This window comes from Pleurodeles waltl, chromosome 9 (assembly GCF_031143425.1).
Source record: "Pleurodeles waltl isolate 20211129_DDA chromosome 9, aPleWal1.hap1.20221129, whole genome shotgun sequence".
Classification (NCBI taxonomy): Eukaryota; Metazoa; Chordata; class Amphibia; order Caudata; family Salamandridae; genus Pleurodeles; species Pleurodeles waltl.
In genome coordinates, this window is record NC_090448.1 from 1,082,867,177 (window position 1) to 1,082,891,692 (window position 24,516).

At 40.6% G+C, this 24,516-nt stretch overlaps 1 protein-coding gene across 1 annotated transcript in view; it reads right to left on the reverse strand.

Moving 5' to 3' along the window:
• Positions 1-24,516, reverse strand: part of SNAP23 (synaptosome associated protein 23) — a 137,912-nt gene that overhangs the window by 19,997 nt on the left and 93,399 nt on the right. Inside the window, exons 4-7 of the mRNA XM_069208756.1 lie at positions 21,580-21,628; positions 16,314-16,431; positions 7,710-7,865; positions 5,181-5,325 (exon numbers count right to left, since the gene is read on the reverse strand). Of these exons, the coding sequence (XP_069064857.1) occupies positions 5,181-5,325; positions 7,710-7,865; positions 16,314-16,431; positions 21,580-21,628 (468 nt within the window). The remainder of the gene's footprint in view (positions 1-5,180; positions 5,326-7,709; positions 7,866-16,313; positions 16,432-21,579; positions 21,629-24,516) is intronic.

Sequence of the window (24,516 nt, forward strand, 5' to 3'; positions counted from 1 at the left end):
CATGCCTTAAAACGTCTCTTGTAGTCACAAATCCCTCCACACCTCAGAATCCTTGATCACTTTTCATGGGGTTAGCTCTGGTATATATTGGGTTGCACACTATGACAATGCCTCCTATTAACAGTGTAAGGAGGCGTTGTGTTTATCTACGTGTACAACGTCTTTTGAGACATATCAGATATTATACACAGGAGAGATCTAGTGCGTGCAGCACAGACCAGCAGTGATTGACTGCAGTGCCGCACAAGTACCTCCGCGAGGCCTTCTGATCTCAGGGGTGGCATACGTTTATCCGTAATACCCTTGCTAAGAGAAGAGAATCCCTTCTTTCTTTATTTGCATGTCCTCTTGTCCAGCTTTACTGTCTAAAAGTAAAAGATGGTTGAAGCCCTCAGTGAGAAGCCTTAGTTTGCTTTTTTGCTGAGAGGCCACTACATACAGTCCGGGAGGTACAGATTCAAGGAAAGTGGTGAAATACATCAGTTTTGGGGCTTTTATCACAGCGCAATTGCAAACAGGCTGCTGACAATAACTATTCATGTTAGCTTCTGTTGCCAGGCAACAACATTTCCCGTGTGTGCATGTCAATATTGGCAGTTTTTATTTTAACTGAGCTTTCAGACTTATTTTTATATCCTTTGGACAATCTTTAATCAAAAATATATTTTGGGTATGAACTGATATTTATCTCTATTCGTTTGGCTGGATTAAAGCGTAGAACTGTTCTAGATTCAGGTTGTGCATATTCTGCCATGTAGTGGTTGGGTCTGAAATTTTCCATGTCGGTTAATGAATATATGTGTGTGATGTTTCTCACTGGGTTTTCTCTGCTTCTCCTTGGTACTGATGGTAACTCAGAAAACCGCATTCATGTTCTGCCTCGTATGTCCTCACAAGTTTCCAGATTTGTACAAACACAAGGTATTCAATATACCCCTGCCTTGTGATAATCAGACGGAGGGTTGTGGACCATTCTGAACTCAAACCAACAACTCTACAGACATGAGAAAAACAGAGCGGGCACTTTACAACATGAAACAAGAGTCAGGCTCTGAAATGTTGTGCAACAAATGCAAAAAGAACAAGTGACAGACAGAATGCTGAACAATGTCTAATATTCACCCCAGTACAGAGATCTGGGCCTAAACCCTTCGTTTTTTTGCTACCCATGCCATTCCAATTTGGATCCAGCCATATGCAAATCATTCTTGACACTGCTCCCTCTGGGAATAGTCCAGCCTAAACTGCCAGGTCAGGTCCTCCTTGGACTGGAAACAAGCATCCTGGGAACAGTTTTGGGGTATCACCCTTCATCAGCTAGGCTGGCCTGTCTCCAGTGGCATGGGGAGCATGGGACCCATGTCAGGGCATACCCATCCCACTTAGGGCAACAAATGCAAAAAGAACAAGTGACGGACGGAATGCTGAACAATGTCAAATCTTCCCCCTAAGTTGTTGTGCTGCTATGTTTGCCCTTAGTGGCAGTGTTTTGCCCAGACGTGGGTCCCTTGCTCACTGTGCCAGTGGATTCAAGCTAGCCTGGCTGATGAGGTGATACACCAAACCAGTCCCAGGGTGCTTGTTTCCAGACCAGGTAGACCTGGCCTGGCAGTTCGGACTGGACTGTTCCCATGGGGATCAGGCTCAAGACTGATTTGCATATGTTTGGTCCCTTGCTCACTGTGCCACTGGATACAAGCGAGCCTGGCTGATGAGAGGTGATACCCCTAAACCGGTCCTAGCATGCTTGTTTCCGGTCCAGGATGGCTGGCAGTTTGGGCTGGACTGTCCCAGTGGGGAACAGGGTCAAGACTTAATTGCAAATGGCTGGGTCCAAACTGGGTTGGCATGGTGAGCAAAACAACAATGGATTTAACCCAGATCTGTGACTGGGGGCAAGTGTCTGAAAAGTTTCAGCACTCCATCCATCATCTTGCTGTGTAGCCCTGAAATGTTGTGCACTATACAATTCGCCACGAAAGGACAGGGGTCTTGAATAGCTGCCGAGTTTTCCAGGTCCATGGGTGATGTGCTGCTCCAGTCCATGTTTTTTATTTGAATTATGGACTTGTAGTCCTGTTTTATAATTGGAATAAACAAGACTACATGTCCCAGAATTCAAAGAAAAAACATGGTCGGGAGCAGCACATCACGCATGGACACGGGAAACCTGGCAGGGATGGTCTTGGATCGGAAAAAGTCAAAAGTGTGAAGGAGGCATAGGTAGAACACTCCACTGACTTAGGTGAGGAGGATACTAATCACTTTCATGACACACAACATTTGCAAGAGACATTTGGTCAATGGCAACAAAGTCCAAAGCCTTTAATCCTCTGCAAGATCAATCATCGCTGCAGAGAACTTAGGATGTAAAGATGAAAACACATAAGTTGATGTCTTTGACGTCGAAACAATTTACTAAGGGAACAGGTAAGGAAAAAGGTCGTAAGAAAAGATCATGCCTTCACGGTTAAAATAACTAGGACACAGAAAAAAAGATCGGAAAGCACAATCAAGTTTATAAAATGATGAAACTCTAAACTGACTAAAATACCTTACACAGCAGGAGCAGATAATGCTGTTGTTAGAATTGGGGTTTCTGATTGGCTAGCGTATGTACCTAAGCCAGGCAGAAACCACCAACTCTAGTCAGGGCGAGGGCATTGCACATCCAAGATAACTCCTGCCCAAGCCCTTGGTAGCTTTGCACGAGCAGTCAGGCTTATCCCAGAGGCAATGTGTAAAGCATTTGCGCAACACTTGTGACGCTATATGTACACCACAAAGGAAACACAACATCAAGTTATATAAAAATAAAATGTATTGTACACCACATATTTAGACCAAACACAACATGTCAGTAATACCCTGCTACCCAAGCAGTTGTCAGAACATTACACAGTGCCGTTACTCTGCAAAAGCCAGCAGTAGTCACATACAACATATAGGTTACTGATTATCTTGCAACCTAAGCAGTAGTCAGGTTGTCATTACCCCAAGAATGCACATGTTATAGTAAGCATTCCTCATAAATGCCCATAACAGGAATATCAGAGAACACATGGGAAGGCATTAGGATCAACATTTCCCGTATGCACATGTCGCAAAACTCACTAGCACATAGGTCCAGGCATGAGCCTGGAGGCATACATCAATCATGGGTGATCCTGGTGATAGGTCGGGAAATGAAAGCAACAATAGAGCCTGGAGGGTAGGAGTTTCACTTCCTCCCCTCCAGGAAAAATAGCTACAGCAACCTCAGCGCTTTTCTTACGGTGGCCACAGTAGGTTCCAGAAAGGTTAGAGACGCACGGGACCCCCGGTGAGGGTTTCCTTCCCGTCCTGCCAACCTAACAATCCTGGCTCGGGAACCCACCGTGGTCCCATGTGGGTGTTCCGGTCGTGGAGAGCTCTCAGCGATCCTCTGGCTCGCAGGGTACTCGCAGGGGAAATATCGCAGCTGCCACGGGGCTACTGGTGCTGGCCCATCTTCAGACATCAGTTGGGGGTAAATGAGCCCTTTTATGTGAGGTCAGGGTACAGCCTTTACAAATGCAGGTGTGCCCCACCTCTCCTTCTCTCAGCCCAGGAAGACCATTCAGTATGCAGATGCCCATCTCACCTTCACCCTCCCTGAGTACAAGCTGTCTGAAAAGTATGCACAAAGCCCAGCTGTCACTCTGCCCCAGACGTAGATTGGACTCAAGCTGCAAAACACCAGAAATGCTCACTTTCTAGAAGTTGCATTTCTTTAGTGGTAATAAAAAAATCCACCTACACCAGTAAGCAGCATTTCTCACTAACATTATAGCCATACCAAACATGCCTACAATACCCTCTTGACATGAGGCAGGGCATTTCCAATGTAATCCTATGAGCAAGGCAGCACTCACAGCAGTGAGAAACCAAATAGGCTGTTTGTCACTATCTGGACAGGTCACACAACCAGGCACGTGTCCCGCCTTCTACATACATAGCACCCTGCCCATAGGACTAGCTCAGGGGTGACATATATTTAGTAAAAGGGCAGTTCCAGGCCTGGCAAGTAAATGTAGATGCCAGGTCTCTAGTGCAGTAAACTGCATGCAGGACCTGTGCTAGCAGGCCTGAGACAGGTTTGAAAGGCTACTTCTGTGGGTGGCACAAGCTGCGCTGAAGGCCCACTAGTAGCATTTAATTTACAGGCCCAGAGTATAGGAATACCACTGTACAAGGGACTTACAGGAAAATTAAATGTGCCAATTAAGTGTAAGCCAATCATACCAACTTTAGAAGAGAGAGCACAAGCACTTTAGCTGTGATAAAGTGCTCAGAGTTCTAGAGTCAACAACAAGAGGTCAGAAAAAAATAGGAGGAAGAAGGCAAAAGGTTTGGGGATGACTCGGCAAAAAGGGCCAGGTCCAACAGCTGTCAAAAGCCTCCATAACACAACACTAAGATTCCATATGTGGATACCCATAAAATAGCAAGGGCTTTCGTTCAAAAACAAAAAACTTAAGTTACAAACTGAAAACGTCATGAGATTTCGCATTACAACTACATACTTTGCCTACAAAAACAGGGATCAAAATGTATGGAGAAGGGGAGGAATAAACTTTTGCGACAAATAAATACATGAAACATTTACCTTCACAATACAAAATAATTTGTTTTTCCAATTAAGAGTAAGAATAGCAAAGTTTGCTACATTTATCGTCACGGAGAAACACAGCTATGAAAGTCCTGATTAACCTGTTTGTGCTTAGTTTACAAGTGCAATAGTGGTCAATATAGATTTTACTGACAATTATATTATGGAACTGATTCATATTGTTCAGGCATAAGACGATCCATAGATAAATGCAGAGATAATCATGATATACTTTGTTATGGAAAAGTTGTTAATTGGTGCGGCGGGCTGTATTGGATTTAAAATATTTTGAACTAGGAATCGTGAGCAAGAATCCTAATAACAGGTCTCTGAAGAAAACAACCACATGAAAATTTTTTAAAGAATAGGATATACTGTCCACACTTCTTATCCCAAAAGCCTTCCAGGCCAGCAAAAAACATGGCCATCTAGGTAATAGCGTAAGTGTGACAAAAGTGTACAACTTCCTTTGAGGGGCTTTAGAGGGATAGATAAAGTTCATGGCTCATCACCACTGCCACGGAGAAACTATCTTCACTTTGACACATACCTTTTCATTGATCCTGTCAATCTGCTTGTTCTGAGTATCTATCTCATTGCCCATGTTTATAGCCAGACCTTTCAGCTGACCAAGGATGTTGCCTACTTGCTCCAGGTTTTCCTCCATCTCATCCTCCCGAGCATCATTTGTAACCCTGTTGGGAAGACCAAGGTTAATACAAGTATCATCAAATTTGCAAAGACATGTCTGTTGGATCAGCTTAGCATATTTAGTTTACCATTTCTGAGTGAGTGAAGATAATACAGTTCACAGGATGATCAGTCACTCAGCCAGCTTTATCTTTATGTTCACAACCAATGTGTATTAAAAAATCCTTCACTGGAAAAACATCCTCCGCATCAATCTCAGCACTGATTGGTACATCAGCGTATTATCTAGCTCCACTGTCACGGACACAAATTTCAATGCAAAGCAATATGTTGAGAACTGGAGAGGACCATCAGGCTTGTAAAGTCTGACCACCGTCTCACCAGCTGTAACACTGCAGGTTTGATGGAGTCACCACATCTTAAGTTTCCCTTTCACAATCACTCCACAACGAAATCTTCAAATTATTCCTGTATATCCCAGTTGGATGGCAACTCCAGACAAAATATCCTCAGCAGGGAGAGAAACCACGATTCATTTTTTGCCAACCTGTACCTCAGGACTCGTTTGCCTTAAAACTCCAGCTGAAAAAAACATCTTTGTGTTGCATCACAGCCCCTATTGTGAAAAACAAAACTAGGAAAGCCTCGAATCTGCATCACGTGGGGGCAGGAAAATCCCCAGTTCTTCTTTTATCTTTCGAAAGAGTCGATATTTATTGTGCTATTGTTCTGTTTGTGTCAAAGGCACACGGGCTGACATTTAAATAACATTTGTTACATGACATGTCTCCCACCTTGCAGAATGTATACATTTAGTAAAGTTAATGCACAAGATCTTTGAAGGGATGCTATCATCAATGATTATCTTTCTAGAAGACAGACTCCAAAACAGAGTGCAGTACTGCAGGCTAAGGCTCCTCATGGAGGTATACCGTCGAAACCACCGGAGTTATTTCAAAATTATTGGAGCTTCACACCGCACCTATGTCAATAAGACAGAGCATGCCTTTTTTTTATACCACACTATTGGTGTTTGAGTAAACATCACAGAAAGAACAATTTCATTTCACTCTCCTTATGAAAGCCAGAGGCGAGGCAACATTTATGTAATCATGAATATGTGGGTTTTTTTTTCTCCACGTAGCCTTTACAATTTCATATTTACATCATTTAAAACTCAAATAGTCGGAAATATCGTGTGCACACTGTCTTTTAAGCATATTTGAACAAAATTATTAGAAGCACTATTAAATTGCTCCTTCTCCTGATATCACATGAAAAGGTTACGCTACGCGCCCATTCAACCCCAGTCTGACTTTGCATGTCCTCTCTAACACCCATTCAAATCCAGCAAATGGCTCAATGATGAGAGCAATATGTATAGCACCCAGGCCATATTCATATTTTAAACAACCATTTAACGTGGGATGTATATTTATAAAACATGGGGCATGTGGTCGCAGGCTTCTTAGTAAAGATGATAAGGCCAGGGTTGCATGTGTGAACGCCACACGTGTCAATGTTCTGAAAGTCTTCCATTGGACTCTGATCTCTGAGGGCCGAGCACCTGCCCCTCCAGACTCCTGGTGTGAACAACTGAAATAAGCAACGGCTGTCTGAGATACTGGGGTGCTATGTTGAAGCGGGGTGACGACGAAGTGAGGTTGAATCATGTAGGATTGTGGGGATGAGGTAAGGAGGGGGGGAATTGTGGTGAGGCTGGATTCAAGAGCGGTTGAGAGGAAGAGGAGGTAAGGCACTCAAAATATGAGGCTTCTTAACTTCTTGCCCTGTAGCCCATTTCGTGAAGTACTGTTGCAATCGTTTCCTCCTTGTGGTGCTAATACAAAATTACGATAAAATGTAAGTGCCGACACACACACACACACACACACACACACACAAAATGGTAGCGTAATGTTGATATCGATGGTGGCACTACTAGTAATGGTGATGAGGTGGTAAGTGGTGGTAGTATCAGTGATGGTGATATTTACAGAATGGGTGCACAAGAATTAATTTAACGTGTGATGATTGGGGGTAAGTTTTAGATGTAAAATAGTCCCTCATGCATTGCAGTGCAAGCAGTCCATTGAAGGCAGAATGATACACCACACTGCTAATAACATGGTCCAAGAGACTATTACTAGTCTCGGGTACCGCCAAAATCCCATATGTATATTTTAAAGAATTGGTTAACAAAAGGTAGTTCACACAGCTCAACCCGACTGCAGTCAGGCCTATAAAAGTAAGATTTTCATGCTTCACATATTGATATTTGCTTCAAGTTTGATATCACTATTTATGTAATAGCACATTACAATGTTCATGAATTTCCAACCTCTGCTACAATGGAAACTGATTGAAAAGGCCACATCAATGATCTGAAAAACACTAGTGTAAGGGAGAAAGAAGACTGAATGATTACCGATTGATGTATTTTCCACCCGTTGCTCCCTTGCTTTGCTGCTGACCGTTGGATACACTAACTGGCTGGTTTGCCACCACTGCCCCTTGGCCATTCTCCGCATTACCACCAGTCCAGGCTTTCTTATATGCATCACCAGTCTCAAAGTTCTTTGCCCTAAAACAAAAACAAAGATCAACTATGACGAACATTAAGAGAACAAATACACACATTCAGAAGACTGCAGTCATTTAAGGAAACCTGCAATACAATATCTAGCCAGAGTGTAAGGTCCAAACATGAATCAGTACAATTTCCCAGGATGTTTCTGTATTTCTAGAGAATGCATGGCTTTGCCCAGAATCCGCCTACTAAGGAAGGTCTATAACTTACCCTCCAGATACCGGGGAGGCTGAGTAAAGCCCTTTGGAAAGGGACTGGGAAGTCAGTGAAAAGAAATCCAAAATGCATACACCTGCAATATGTTCAAAGTCACTGTCTCCTCCTCCCCTTCAAGTTCCTGGTGAACAGCCTGCACCCGGACCGTGCAACCCATGAGTAACGTATCAACCACAGAATAGCACAATATCAGGACACTCGCGGTGCAAGTGTGCATGTGATTTTATGCACACAAATAAGTAATTTCCAAAAAGCAGACGAAGAACTAGAGCTAAAGAGTCGCAAAATATATTTTTTTCTCTCGCAGTTATACAAATGTGGCCACAAAAAGTACAGTTTTAGGTTAGTAAATGTGTTGTTTTCATGTACTCTTTTGATGCTTTCCTCCTCTTTAATTCAGTGTAGCAAGCCACTCTTGTTCTGCCTCACTCACTTGTTTACACTTTCTTTAGTGCTGCACCTGCCACCAGGAAAGCTGCACCCTGTCCCTTCATTTTTAGTTCCCCATTTTTAACTCTAGTTTTATTCTTCATATATACTGCAAACTTATTTATTTATAATACCTTGTAAGCCAGTGCCTCCTTGTTATTAATATAATGGGATAAGTGATTAGTGTAATTTAGCAACATTTCAGTTTCCAAAACAGTAAAGTGAAACAGCAAATATTGTCTTCACATGTCTCCAGACTTCGGCCATCACAATATACATCTGGAGCACAGTTTATTCCATGAGTTACCCGAGGACTAATGGTTGTCTAAAAGAGACAGGAACTTTTCAAAAAGTCACCACCCTCTAATGCTTCCTTCCTCATATTAATCTCAAGAACATAAAGGCCACATGCACCAATATATGCTGCGCTGATCTGGCACTCATCTCCCAGGCACCACCATCTGGGATGTTATTGAATCACTTAAGTTGCACTATCACTTTTTTTACTTCTCAAATAAACTTTGCTAGTAACATATATGGGTTCCTGATTATCCTTGATCGTTTGGCTACTCCCCACAGAAGAAGACTATTCTATAACTAAAATGTATAAAGTTCTCTGTTACCCAAAAAGGTGTCCTAGCACTACTATAGCAAGCTACAACCAAGTGGCAGTAAGGGTGCACATTTATTCCAATAAAGTTTCCAGAAGTTTTCTAAATTTAGATTATTTGGTGCCTCCCTCTTAAACCTGGCAAAGCATCCCAATGCTTGGCAGCGAGAAAGAGAAGGTGGCAACTACCCCTTCTTACTTTCCTAAACTGAGGGGTCAACAAGTTATTATCTAAAGCCGAGCAAAGAGGTCTAATGAGAACATATTCCTGACATTTCTTCTGAAGATGAAGAGGGCCTGATTATTAATCACCTGATGAGAGAGGAAAAAAAACAAAAAAAACAGTGCAACCGCACCTGAGCAAGGATACATGTGCGTGACGAGACAGATCGAATATCATTCAGACCACAGTACTCTGGATCTCCATCCTTCCCAGGTCATTAAATTCAGTTAGTAAATTCAATTAGTAACTTCTTGTAATAGCATGTTAAAACATCACAAGTGTTACCAAAGGCTAATGGGTGCCCAGATTCAGAATGTACTAAGCGACCATACAAACTGAGGAAAAACACTATACAAATGCACTTAACATAACATGGCGCAGTAGCCACAATCCCAAACTTCACAGAGCATTGATGCTTTCCGTCGAGTCTGGATCATCAACCTCCTAAACCTAAAATAAAATACCTAGCCACTCAATGGCAAAAGAGAAAGAATAATTCATTTTAAAGAAAAGTAATTGCACAAACATTCTACAGATTGATTTTCAGGTTCAAACAGTAAGAAACTCAAAGAAGAATTTAAAAGCTGCAAAGGTAATACATGGGAAATCGTTTCCAATCATTAACACAGTAAGTATTGTGTTGATTTCAGACGTTCATTGTGATCGGGTTCATCGGAAATGGTTAAGTCCAAATACCAGAGCCCAACAAAGGCACAATGGTACCAGAAATGTGGAAGCTCGGTATTGGAGATGCTGCATGCTAGACAGAAAGCCGGTAATAAATGCAGTCAGATGGAACAGCATCGAGTAGTGTGTGTCCGCACAAGTGGTGCCTCACGACTAGTATCATGACATCCAGTACAATGCACAAAGCAGACAGGAGCATTACCAGTCTGTCAATCAAGAAATAAACGAAAAGCGGAGATGCCACATATCCTTCTGCAAAGCACCAATTATGTGCAACTCTATCCCAGTCCAGACTAACCTTTTGAACTTCTGGAAAGAGCTAAAGACGTATCTTCTCAATCAACACCTTGTTACAGTACAACCACCGTTCTGCCAGACCCACCTCAAGAGATACTCGCCTACCCTCCGACTCCCTCCCGCAGCCTTGTAGTTCCCTCATCCCACTCCCTGCATCAATTTACACTTCGGTGCCATAAGAAATCAGATTGTAACACATGGATTTTAATATCCCTTTCTAGTGACAACCCATGGTAGCATGTGATTACTTCAACATGGCATAAATGATGCAGAGGGCCTTATATCTTGCCTTCCCCTACTACTTAAAGGATACACTACACTTGACAGCAGGTTCAACGAAACAGAAGCAAATCTCATCTAGCCATAGTGAATCCAACAATGAAGATATTCGAGACAATGAATCAACCCTATTGTGCACCAGGGCTCTGGAACAGTCTTCTGGATAACCGAAGAGTGAATACGACAGGATAATCCAAGACTTAACACCAACTAGCTATTGTTCAGGAAAGACTTCAGACACATTTCTTCCGGAATGTACCTTAATGTGTGTCTGCCCTTTCTTCGCCCTTCCCAAGCTTCTCACAATGTACTGTTACAATTTAATGGGAAGCACCCTCTTTCCTCTATAGATAGGCCGATGCTACACAAGTACTTTATCTGCGTCTGCAACCTCTCCCTAAAAATGTATTTTCCATTATCCCCTCACTTTTTGCTTAGTAACCCTTTTTTTTGCATAACCTTCCCCTGTGCTCTTTCCTTGGCCATATCTGCCCTTCAAACCCACCCAGAGGGCACCCAGCACCAGATCTCTCTCTTCATACAACCTTTTGTAAACCTCTCGTGTAGAATGCTCTGTTGCTCGTAGAATGGTTCACACAGTATACATCACATACACACATCCATGAAGGGCGCTCCCAGTACCTGAGGAAGTTCATATCAGCAGCTAGTATTGGAACCAACATTACAATGGGATACTTCAACTTGCTGCCGACTCCAACCTTAGCTTTACAAGTAGGGATCTTTCTTTGAGATGGTTCTCTATAAGGAACTTGCCATATCTATTCAAATGGGACCAGCACGCCATTTGATGCTTCTGACAACGAGCACATGATGGTGAGAAAAGTGTACCCATGTTTATGAGGCCGAATTATCACAGTGATCCTCAAACTTTAGGTTTGCTGCATCCTTTGAGTGACTTTACGCCCATCTCTCCTTGCCCACCCTGCCCCACAATTCCAAATCCCTTATGTGGGTGACTTCTCAGTCTCAGGGAATGAGAAAAAGGTCGGGTAATGATTTGAAAGCTGTAGGGGTGAGCCTATGTCCATTTCCTGAGGTACAAATCTGAATGAACGCTCACTCCACTTAAAAATCACTTTCTGACGAACATGCGCTATGGTCTGCACTGGAAGGGACAAGTTCGATAAAGCACAGAAACTTTCATAACTTATTTACTGTACCTGGTGAGCAAAATATAGGGTGAATCACTAGAAACAGATCATTACCAACTGAATAACAGTTCTGAGGTAGCCCTTTAGCTTTTCCAATTCATTTTATGTTTAGTGTAAACTATCTGATACACGCATTGAGCAAGAAAACATGCAAACTTCTAGACTGTCGATACAATCAGTATTTTACTGAAACTGTAATAACTGAAGTAATTAAAAGTAACCCACCAATAACATCCGATATTTCACATAATAACATAGGATCACAACCATTCCTTAACCATGCACTGAGGGAGCAGATACCAATTATAATCCTGTCGAAAACATTAATATTTCAATTAAACTAGTGGACGCAATGCAATTAGGTGGTGCATGTGCCATACAGAATTGAAATTACATCTTAGGAAGCTGTAGTGGATGTACATGCTTGCCTGGGTCCTGGTTGTTGAACTTACATGGTTAAAACACTTTGTGAAAAGATGCACCTGGAGTCTCAAATGTGTAGGTTTTTACCTGGGCTCAAATCAGCTGGGAGAGCTGCAGATGTCAAATTGCCAGAGAAGCACGGTTTCAGTATTTTATGCTTCCGGAAACTTGAGATTTCCAATTGCAAGAAGTGTTTCCCCTGATATAGAAACGTTTTCTAAAAACCGGCACGGGGTATTACAGTGAACAGCCATAGAATTTGGAGGTTGTCTTTTAGATGATTCATGTATGAATGGAGAGCCAGTTCAGAGATGTGGTCCTTTATGCAGCAATCAGAGAGTGATTCCACATCCAGAAACCAAGCACTTTATGTGGTGATCATGAAGCAAACCATCCCAAATCTAAAAGATTATGAGGTAGGAAGTAGGGGGAGAAAACTCCGCTACAATTCTGCAGAGCCAGTCTTGGTTCAGGAGGTGGAGGGAACAAAACACAGCAGCAAAAACTCCCTTTTTGGGGGTATGGTAAAAGGTAGTTTTGTGTCACCTATTTCTCAATGAGCCCTATGCAGCCAGTTAGGTCGGCTCATCCATCCTGTTCTTTTTCTTTTATGTATACGTGTGTCATTTACCTAATGGGAGATTGTGAGACTCATGAGGTCCATCATGGCTCCGAGCTTTGCTGTGCATCGGTTAAAAAGGAAAGGTGAACGGATCCTTAGGCATCTCGATTTGGTAGTGAATGGATATGGACTTTACAGTCTCTAATGTTTACCACCTCTGAGTGGTGCTGCAGGAACAAGAAACAGTTCAGGATTCTTGGATACCTATAGAAAAGTTGACAATGTGGCAGACTGCGCCAATTGCTGCTGAGAAATCTTGCAGGAACAGAAGATCAGCTTCAGAGTTATTGATGATGCAAAGCATTTCTAGCAAGAACTGCAATATAGCTGTTACCCAGAATCAATCCAGTGTGAGTAATGACTGGGGTTCTCTCTAGCAGGCTATGGTCAGGTACAACAGTTCATTGGCTGTGTTCATACACCTTTTCAATTAATTTGCTGAACAAGGAAGGGACTGATTCCGAATTTGCTGTGCTTCAGTGGTCCCAAAGAATGGTGACTGTAAGGGAATCCTCTTTCTGAGAGGGATAAACTGTTTACATTGATTCGTGCTGGCTAAATTATGCGTAATATCATTTTTAACATTAATGTGTATAAGGATTGTGCAATGTAGCTTGTCTTGTTATAGGTCATGTTTATTTCTAGGACTTTAATCTGGGACTCGAAAAGTATGTCCTGATGGCCATGATCATCTTCTGTGGATGCAGGGATATTTGTAAAGATTTTGGAGAAGTAATTGGTAAGTTCTTTACATTTTTTACAGAGAATGGGAGAATCTGTGTGCGGGGCCTCGGTTAATGCACATTCAAAGTAACTCATGAACCACAATAACTCTGGTTAATACTGCCTGGAACTAAGGACTTTGGAATTAGGATTTATCCATTGCTTAATTTCTGAACAAGTACTTCCGTGAATTTCATCTGACTACCGAAACTCAAATTGAATTGTAAGTTGTAGGCACCTGTATGAAATATAACACTGATTGGTAATCACGTGCACCATGATAGATCACTATTTATGACTGCAATAAACACAATCTCATGTTTACTTACGAGAAAAACACCAAAAGCCACGTACTCAATAATACAACACAACACAGGTACTATTGCAAGATGTTCTGCATGCAGGCGGCATATGCATGCAAACATGCAACCATCGAGGATCACCTTCAGTGCAGCTGACTAACAGGCTGCATCACAAGAGTTAATTCAGCAAAACACTTGCAGTGATCGGTGAACAGAGTTCAGTCTCCAGTGTTAGATCTTCGGTTTTAGTAAGGAAAGGAGGTGGGGGGGAAGAGAAGATGAGAGTACAGTCAGAGAAAACCAAAAACTGAGCAGATTTATTTAGTAATAGCAGATTTTCAATATTAGTCAGGACAGTCCACATGTACAACAACAAACAGGGCCAAACCCACAAAAACCCAATTCAGATTATTTGAAATATCAAAGTGCCTAGCCTCTTTTGGTAGAAGTTTTAGAAAAGGTTCCCAGGAGAGATCCACTGAAGTTCACTCAAAGCAGTAGTTTTCTAACTTTGTACCACTAACTTGCTTCAAATCTTTTCTTATTTACCTGCTGTTCAGGTCCCAGGTATCAGTAGCTCCTAACTTGTGGAACAACCTTCTGATATTCATCAGTCATTTAAATGTACTGGCACCCTTTCAATGAAAGGCTTCTTGGTATGCTCAAGTTTCTAGTTTGGCCGAAACACTGACCAAAAGGATGAGGGGCGGCAATGGAGCAGCTTATGCGTTCCCTTCAGTAAAACTTGTCCTATTGTCCTATAAAGCAATTGTGAGCTTAAAATGCTCCTAGGACATTTATTCTTTCTGGAATTGGAGTTAACAATGTCAGATTGTTAGTGCTACAGCAGACAAAGCTGCTGGTTTTACCTTGATCTTATGCACTTAAAATGTCTTATGTTTGCTTCAAACCTCGCTATTGACACGGATTAGCATTTTAAGGTTTTTCTTATGATTGCACCTTCACTTTGCCTACACTTTGCCACTGTAAAGTGAACTCCAAAGTATACATCATGGGGAACATGTTCAACTTTGTCCTGTATACCACAAGGTCCTACAAGTTACCACTTTGGATTTTGGCTGTGTTACTGCATGTTGCTGTTATGAATGGGTTATAACCCCTAACCCACTGGTGATTTTAATTAAAAGAACACATGTAAATAAGCACTGGTAACCCCAATTAATCTGGTATTGACAGGTTGGTGCAATGGTTACTTTAAAAAAGAAATATTGCAAGCATATGCTGCAAAAGGAAAAGGATAAAAGAAAACATGCCACCACCTAAACATGGTCACCATATTTTTGATATAAAAATGGCAAATTTGAAAAAAAAAAAATCTGGGACGTGGCTGTGTTGCTAGCAATATTTTCTTTAAATAAAAGGTCGTCAGATGCCTTATGCTTTTTTTAATATTATTGTTTGTGATAGAGACAAAAATAAATCACAACCTAACAAAGCACTCAAATCACAGGCAGCTCCAATGTTACAATGTCACTTTAACACTGCAGAAAAGAAAGTAAAAAACACAAATGGAAAATAAATCCCCTCCTTACTGGGCAGCCAAAGTGCAGGCAAAGTAAATAGTCAGTATTCAAAGTTAAAATAAAAGAAATAAAAAGCATACACTGAACCAGCTTTGTCACTGAGAAGAAATCACTATTTATCGGTGGATGTGAATAACACACACTGGCGTTGTGCAATTATTTAAGGTGAAAGGAGACAGTGGGTAGGTGGGGTGATGTGCTGTCCCATGCAGTATGCTGCGGTGGGCACAAACAATACATGAATGACAGTTTAACCAGTTACAGATTGAAGCCTGATAACCTGAAGTCTCTCATTGTATCTTCATTATGTATTATTACAAAAAAAAAACACAATAGTCTGGAAAGACTGTTGAAGCCGTCTCAAAAGCCAGACATAAAAAGTCTTGATAAGTCCAAAACAGTGACATGGAATCCAATCAGCTAAACTTGACGACTAGGTTTTTCAAACTTATATGGCCAAAAGGAAGACACCCCAATAACAGTTTCTGCATGGTCTGATCAGGTATACATCTGTTGGAAAGTGTCTGCGTAAACTACAATTTAAAATCAATGGAGATAAAAGATTTGTGACACCAGTCAAAAACAGTTCAGATTCTAAAGATCACTAAGGCAATCAATGTAGATCATTTGTCATTGCCATGGAAATGAAAAGAGGCACAAAGGCAAACATTTCAGACAATGATTTGCAGAGGAAAAGACTGATTTCGACCCAATATGCACCAGCCTTTTTCGGACAGTTACGACAGGCTTCTGCAGATAGCGTTGAGGTCTCTTTTTTGTCCACTTCAAAAACATTCCAGCTTTCCACTTGAGTTCAATACTTGTCATAATCCACATAACTTACAAGTAAATCGGAGTTTACTTCCTGTGCCATAAACTACCCCTCTAGCCTTAAAGCTGACATGGTATACAAACCTCTTGCCAGGACAAATGCAAAGGCCACAACACTTGTTGAGTTCAGTCAGGTTTTTCTCTGCTTCTCGCATGTCCTGGTTTATTTGATCCATTCCAGCTTCTATGTTTTTTAGTTTTTCTAAATAAATATAAGCATTATCAGTATTAGATTCTTCTAAATAACTGTAATCAATATTTTGCACACAACAACTACGCTTCAATATTTAGGAGCATGCCATAGGAAGGATTGACAATGCATTTTAGCGAATATACTGTTCTGGAGAACCAGGTTGTGCGCATTCACAGATAGGCCTATATCTGAATACGATCAGCTACAGGCCATGACTTATCCAGGATGAGAATCACACCACCGAATTTAATTAAGTGTGGTTACGAAAAAAAGCATGTTACTACAATACAATGAATTTCACACAAGAAAGTAACAATATAGGTAAACGTGGCTGGTGATGGTCTTTCACCAAAAAATAAATTTTCAAGCTTTTCCAAATGAATACTAGAAAACAAAGAGCTTGACCCTGCTAGAAGGAAAATATATTTATTATGTCTGGTCAGAACTTCCCAATGTCAGAGTCTGAAAGAGCTACGACTGTCCGTTATTAAGCACCAATGTTTTTATATTACTAGTGGCTTCTGTCAATCATTTCCCAGACTCAAACAAGATAACCGATAGTAACGAAGCCTTTATAATGTGTGTGTGAGTGTGTATATAGAATACAAAGGAAACTATTATAATTGTATATTAAGTACATGGGTAATTACTTAGTTTTAAGTGTTTAGCAAAATATTAGTTCCAGGTCAAGTTTAAATGATGGTGGCATAATTTGCATTATTTCAATAATTTCGCATTACGAGAAATTCTAGAAATCACACAATTACACCACGTTGCATAATTATAACATCATTTGCCACAACAACGATATAAACAAACAGCATGCTATTTTTTGCAGTAGGGTTTTAGCATGAAATGCACCCTAGCGCCAAAAACTGACATATGGAAACATTTTGCAAAAATACTTAGCATTAAAGGAGGAATCTGTATTTCGAGTAATTACACATTATTTTCACAAAATTGCATGTAATCACACAAAAGCAAACTGCTTGAATTTCGCACACCCCTTATCAATTAATTGTATTTAAACATATTAACAAACGGAGTGACAGACACACGTTCTTATTACTGTAATAAAGTGCTTGAATACCCAGAGCAAGGGGTAAGGCGGGCCTTAGGACTAAAAGGTCAAACATGCTCAACAGTTAATATTGCAACAAATGCATGTGTATTAAGAACCTCACTTTTTAAAGCATACATAACCACTGTGAACACATTTAACATAATTCATTGTGCCTTTTGGCTCGTACAAGGAGTTAACCATAAAATGATCTAGTACTGACAGACTAGACTGTTAACCTGTATGTTAGTAGCGTTTGCTTCTCTTGTAGATTTTAAATTTATTATAGGTTTTAGTAACCACAAACGTCTATTATAATAAAAGTGCTTCTAGTTCTGATAAAGGTTCTATGACTTCCACGTGGAGGCTGAAACAGTCACTGACTGCTGGGACACAATTCATTCTGTCAAGTAGTATTTTTAATGATTATACATCCGTAAAGGAAAGAGATTCGGATTCAAGAACAAAAGACATGCATTTATCTCTCATTTCAGCCCTATCTTTGTCCCTGGAAACCAACTAGTAGCAGGGGAGGTTGCAGTAAAGGTTTTATTTTCAAACATTTTCCTTTTTCTGTTTTTCAATGCTTTTTGGTCAAAGGAGCAAATGTGATTTGTGAAAGACCTTAACGAATTCAATAGAAAGTTGAGAACAGCAAATAATACTCTTTATTAATCTGTCTAAAGTCGTAGATAGTCACCCCACTCCATTATCTTCTTCCTTGCGAGAGAAGTCCTCCGCATAACACCGAAAGCCTGAGCATTCGTGATGATGCCGGAAGTGCCCTTTACATGAACAAAAACCCTGCACTGCCAGTTCCTTTTTAATACAGGAATTACATTATCATAGGTCACAGAGGTGCATGCTACTCCAACAAAGAACAGTGTTTAGATGAGATTGACTTCTACTTCTGAGTTTCAGCATCATAGAAAGGTACGTAAGGAAATTTCCAATTTCTGTAAGTTGCAATTAATTGTAGACCACTAGCATGACTGTATAGTCGTACTTTCTGGACTAAACGTCACTTTCAGCTAAAGATAGGCAAAACATAACTCCACAGCACACGTAACATCAGGAAAGTAAATGAATCCAGTCTCAAAACAGGTGCATGCAGCGGCAAGCCTTAGAGGGGAGGAGACGAGCTGGGCTGGCCATGGACTACGTGCAACAATGATGGTGGGTGCTGGGAGGTGTCACCCATTACAATGAATTTCTGCAGTTGTTGGCACATTGCATGTGACCCATTTTAATAGCATTGCAGACAGAGGCTCATGTTGCTGCTACTATAATTCAAACTACAACTATTTATTTTTGATGTGTGCCACGCTTAAATACATACGCAGCTGTACTTTCTGATAGGAGCAGTTTCTCACCTGGCATATGGTGGCTTTACTACGAAGTAGAGTCTTGGGTTGGCAAAACCTCCAATGAATCGTCTTCTCTGCTCCCAAACAAGAGAATATTATCTTACCTGAGAGAACCACCAGCAGGGGAAAGAGAACTTCTGAGACAGGTGAGCATATTAATTCAAGCATCCTCAACTCGTACTGTCCTAACACGTTTTTTGAACTGATTCAACATACTCCATCTTGTTGCAATAATGAAAAAAACGATGCATCCCCTTACCACAGGTGTACAAAAAGAAACATCTGGTGACTCAAGTCTGGATCTGCCTCCTCAGAAGAAGGGGGCCACTTCACGTTGTACCAAAACAATGAGTCCGATCAGTGTTATGGTATGCTTTTTATAAAAGAGAAGGCAGTTTCTACTCTTGATAAAGGGATGCAACTGTGGAAGAGGTGAGCACTGGAGAAGAAGAATAGATTATTTCCCGGTAAAAGTTGCTCTTCAGTCTAATTTCATAGATCTATATGGACATGCCGGTCCTAGAATATCCGTGGAGAGTTCATCTTTCCCCAAAACAGTGCAGAAGGATTATTTACTATCCTAACTGAGGTCCTGACATACTTTAGAAAAGTTAAAGTTGTTCAAATGTTTTAAAAAATGGGTAATGTTGTAACTTAGCTTCGCCACTGTGCGTGTCCTGGGCAAAAAGAAATAGGATTACTGCTGACTTTACTATAATTTGCATGCACCGTAACCCTCTTGGGCAGTGATCCCTCATATATCAGTATTATATGGCACCGCGAATGCCTGCCTGGATAAACCTGCCCATATTAAGACAGCAGAAAGGCATGAAAGGAAGATTTGCTGGGAAAAAATCCCCAAATATGTATTTAACAACACAGGGCCCTTTCTACAGTTGAAAATATATGACCCACTTCAGGGGTTGTATTCAGTTTCCTAAACAATGTGGGTGGCTTTAAGAATATGTTAAATGAGAAAGGTTCTGATTTCTGCCCACACGTTTTCATCGTTGGTATCTTTGAAATAATCCCATCCTTTGAATTATTCGAGCCATCAAGCTAATAATGTCCAGTACCATTAACATAGCGCGTTTTACAGACATACATTCGTTTTAACAGTCTATGAATCCTATTTCGTCCTGTGTTTCTCTCCACAATTTTCTAATACGGCCGAGAGACCTACAGCCCCTCTCTGGCCATCTACTCATTTTTGCCCACACCTGAAGTGTGAGAGTTTTCATGTGAATATTTGAAAAAACAAAAGTAGGGAGAACTGTAGTTACAGGTGAGAATGAACTTCCTCTTTAGCAATGGACCAACCCTAGATTCTTACCCTTCAAATGTAATTGGAAAGCAGTAAAAAAAATTGCAAAGACGAGAAAGAGATCTCGGAGCACTCCCTGCTGTCCCACTCCAGCTTCATTTATCTTCTAAACATTCAGGCAGCAAATATTAGGAGAATGTATGGCTTTACTACCTCGTTGCTGCTTTGCAGAAAGGCAGAAGTGGCAACACGGAAATCCTGGCTACCATCACTATGGTAGGATCTCTCCAGCCTGCATGTGATGATCTATCTTCTATACTTGCTTGGAAATAGCATGTCATTTGTTTCACTGTCAAACGTCATAATGTGTTTTGTCTATTATCTAAAGGTCCTAGCTCTGTTCAAGTAGCTTTTTATGCATCTTCTGACATCAGGTGAGTGTGAAAAGCAGTTGGGTTTTGGAACTAATTCTAGTGAAATTTAACTGGACTAACTTCTCTAATACTACTTTTCCACTGACTGCTCTTTTTGCCACCATAAGTGCTGGGTTCAACCTGATTCAAGCTCCATCTTTTTCATGCTTTGTTTTGGAGCCAAAAGGCTCTTTTGCTCACCTACATGAGAGCTACCTTAATTTTCTACAGAGCAAGAGCATATTTTTTTTAATCAAAAGCAACTTACTTCTTTTCCGTAGCAAAAGCATCCAACTGCAGTTTAGTACTATTTTTGTGCACATACACCGCAGACAGACTTTTAAACTGTGAATAAGCCAATCTACTGATCGAAATATTCCCTGATTTAAGGAGGTACGTATGCAAAAATAAATTTAAATCTAAGGACCTAAAGATGGATTTCTTACAATAAGTATACGAAGATCACAAACATCTACCTCATTTCAAAACCCGGAGCGTAACTTGTCTAAAAGCTTTAGTCATGCCTCAAACTGACTGCAAAGAAAGCTCTTGAACCCTGGTTAGAGTAAAACTGAATAAGGCAGAGGGCCAAAAGCATGCTGGTGTGCAATGAAAACTCTGCAAGCCATTCCCTTGCAAGACGCATATAGCTTTATCCCGTACTATGCTTGAGGGTGTCCAGCTGAGATGGAAGATCTGTGACAAATTAAAAATGAAGAAATATGTACATGGCCGCTCCTTTTCCTAAATCGCTGCCAAATTCTGGAACGACCTGCCTCTCCACGTTCGAACGTCACCTACTCTCGCGGACTTCATGAAAAACTGAAAACCTGGGTCTTCAACGGAGACATGGCACCCTCAGCACCCAGATACCCCGAGGAGTGACAGAGCTGCATTTAACTAATGCTGATTGATTGATACATACATGAAGTGTTGTTGTCTGGATACGTGTGTTATCAGAAATGATGATTAAAGAAATTTTAGGGACATAAATAAATAATGTAAGAAAGCCGTCAAGTGTCGGTAGGTCAATGAGATTCAAGTTGAACTTACCGCCTTGTTCATCCAGCATGGTTATGGTCTTGACACCAACATCCTCACTCTAAGTCAAAAGAAAGCAAAACCAGGTATTCTGCTTCTGCAAGCTATAAGTATTCACATTTCACAGTAAAAAGAAACCACAAAAAGTATCAATAATCTCCCCCCCCCAAAATAAAATCAGCATTATTAGTAGGTGCTTGTAGTGCAGGCAAATGGGCAAAGCCAGGACCTGAGAGGAGTTAATGGTATGTAATATAAATAAGTGATAAAATGAGTCATGGGGTAAATTGGATCATCATATATTGTGGAACGTGGAGATCTAAACAGTGGTTTGGGATCTATTAATCAAATCAGATGTAAATACAATAACGATTTGAATAGAATAAACTGAAAAGCATTAAGAGATTTGGCACTTTCATTTGTTTGGGTTAGTATATGGATTACCATTAATACGTACTTAAAAATGTGAGATGCAGAAATCAGCAAGCTTTTTACAGAACAAAAGAAAATTTGATGGCAATGTTATGGGAAGAGAGGCTACAGCCTTGGTGCGTGCTGAGATTGAGCTCCCGGCAAAGCCAAAAACCATCTGACCACCAAAAAGCAAGCTGGTTTCTGCAAGGAATCCAAGACTCGCCCTTAGCACGGCTCAGTCAGCGAGGCTCTCCACGGATAAATGCATGCATGTGGGAACAATGCAGGTATTACGTTGCTCGGTTTGAATCTTTTACGACCTTTACTTCTTATGTACAGTGGAGCTAAAATGAGGTAAACTGGATATAGAGCAGTGGTTATTAACCTTCTGACTTCTGTGGGACCCCCCACTTAATCATGACTGGAATCAGTGGACCCCACTGAGTCATTACTGGAAATCTGGGACTCTGGCCGAAGCATTTTGTATGATTTGAACTGGAAATCAATACTCAAAAATATGGTAATAACTATTCATCAAATAAATACCCAAATTATGAAATATTTTATTTACTTCACAAGTTTAATTTTCTAAGTTCAACTGAGGCCAGCCTCCACACATTATATTCTGTTTGACTGCTCCCACAAATCAAGAACTTTTTTTTTAGCATCCAATTTCTACTTACTTTAGAGAATGCCTTTAAAGATTCACATTTACATTTTTCTTCTTTATTTATATACACCTTAATCTGTTTATATGACTTAATTTTCTAAGCAGTCCCAGATTCACTGAGTGGGTGTCGCAGAGCCACAGGTTAAGAGCTATGGCACATGGCATACCAAATTCAAATAATAACTACTTATTAGTGAAGTCAGTGTCATGAAGGGGAATCAAAGAGTTGTCTCAAAAAACCCTCAGAGGAACAAGCAGTAAGCAAGTACACAGGTCCACCCATAACCCTGAGAAGTTTTGTCAAATCGAAAATTAGAAAATACGATTTATTTAAAAATAAAAAAGAATCCTGCATAGTATGTGCATTTTTAGTAGCATAACTCAACTGTGCAGGAAACATCCTTAAAAAGAGTGCCATTTAGGAAGTTTCTCCAGGCCTATACTCATTGTTACCAGTTTCAGGAGGCTTCACGCAACTCCTGATTCGGATCAACAACAAAATCTCCAGTTCCAGTAGATTCTCTAGGTTTCGCTACAGCAAGAACAGCTTTCTTTGTCCAAATGACTTTCTACACCCTCCAGTCACAACACAAAAGATCCACAGGGGTGAGCAGGCATTTCTTTCCGGACCTTGATCCCGTTTAGCTGGACAGCAAGGTCATCAGTCCCAGAACACGTTGCAAGGAAACAAACTAAAGACAGAACTGAGACTGTCTTTTCCATGGGCCTAGGCCAGGCACACAGGCAAGTCTTTCAAATACATTTCTGTATCCGGAGCAGGGGTTAACCTCGAGGTTTCAAAGGATAAATCCAGTCAGCTGTTGGTAATGATCCTTCGTGGACTATAATTCCAAGGCTTCTCAATCATCTATTTTAGGGATGTGACATATTATCTGTTCCATGGATATTTTCAAGCAAAGGGGGTCTTTGTCTCAAATAACGTGCAGTAGGCCTCCAGGCTCATTGTGGAAATTACCATGTTAAATAAGTCACCCCTTGTTTTACAAGATGCTGGGTCTGAGGACGAAGCAATCACAAGGAGGTGATAAATACACTTCTGGATCCCTTTCGGCTCAGAGGATGCATGCAAACAGGCACTGCCAACCATTCAGAGAGAGGACTATATTGTAACAACAGCGTGAAAAGGGTGATGCAAAAACAATCTTTGACATTTTTATAGTCTTTAACAACATTTGCATCAGAAGGTAGATTGCCTTCAATCTTCTCTAAAGATTGTGATTACAGTAAAATTGAGATGTATGTGAAAGAGCAGACCATGCAACTGTAATGTCAGTGTACTGAATAGGTTACAATCAGCTACATAACATTTGACAATTCTTTCCTTCAAATAAATAAGAGGGCTTTTTTGAAAATCCCAAAAGAAACTTAAATATGCCTAAGTAGGTTAGAGTCAAGGGAATGTTAATCATATTCCAAATGGAACTACTGTTTTTTTGTAATTGCAGTATTAAACAGAACTCTCGGTTGTAGGCTTCAAAAAGGATTATTTTGCTGCAAGGATGAGTTGAAGGTGTGCCCACTTGTACCAACTTAAACCTGAAGGGTAAAGGCTTAATTTTGTTTTCCTCTCATACTAAGCCACAGAACAGGTATGGTTGAAACAGGCTGAGATTGATGAGGATGGTGAGAACTCTCTTTAGTTAGAAAGTCTCTTTATAGGTAACGTAAGTTATGTGGGAATTAAAGCAAATGTATGAAAATAAATTCCCAAATGACACAGGCGAGTTAAAAAGACTACAGGAAAATCACTTTGTATTCATTTTAAAGTATATGATGTTAAGATGGATGTTTTAAAGGTAAACATGTTCCTGAATGCCGAAGATTCATTAAAGTTACATTAAAAG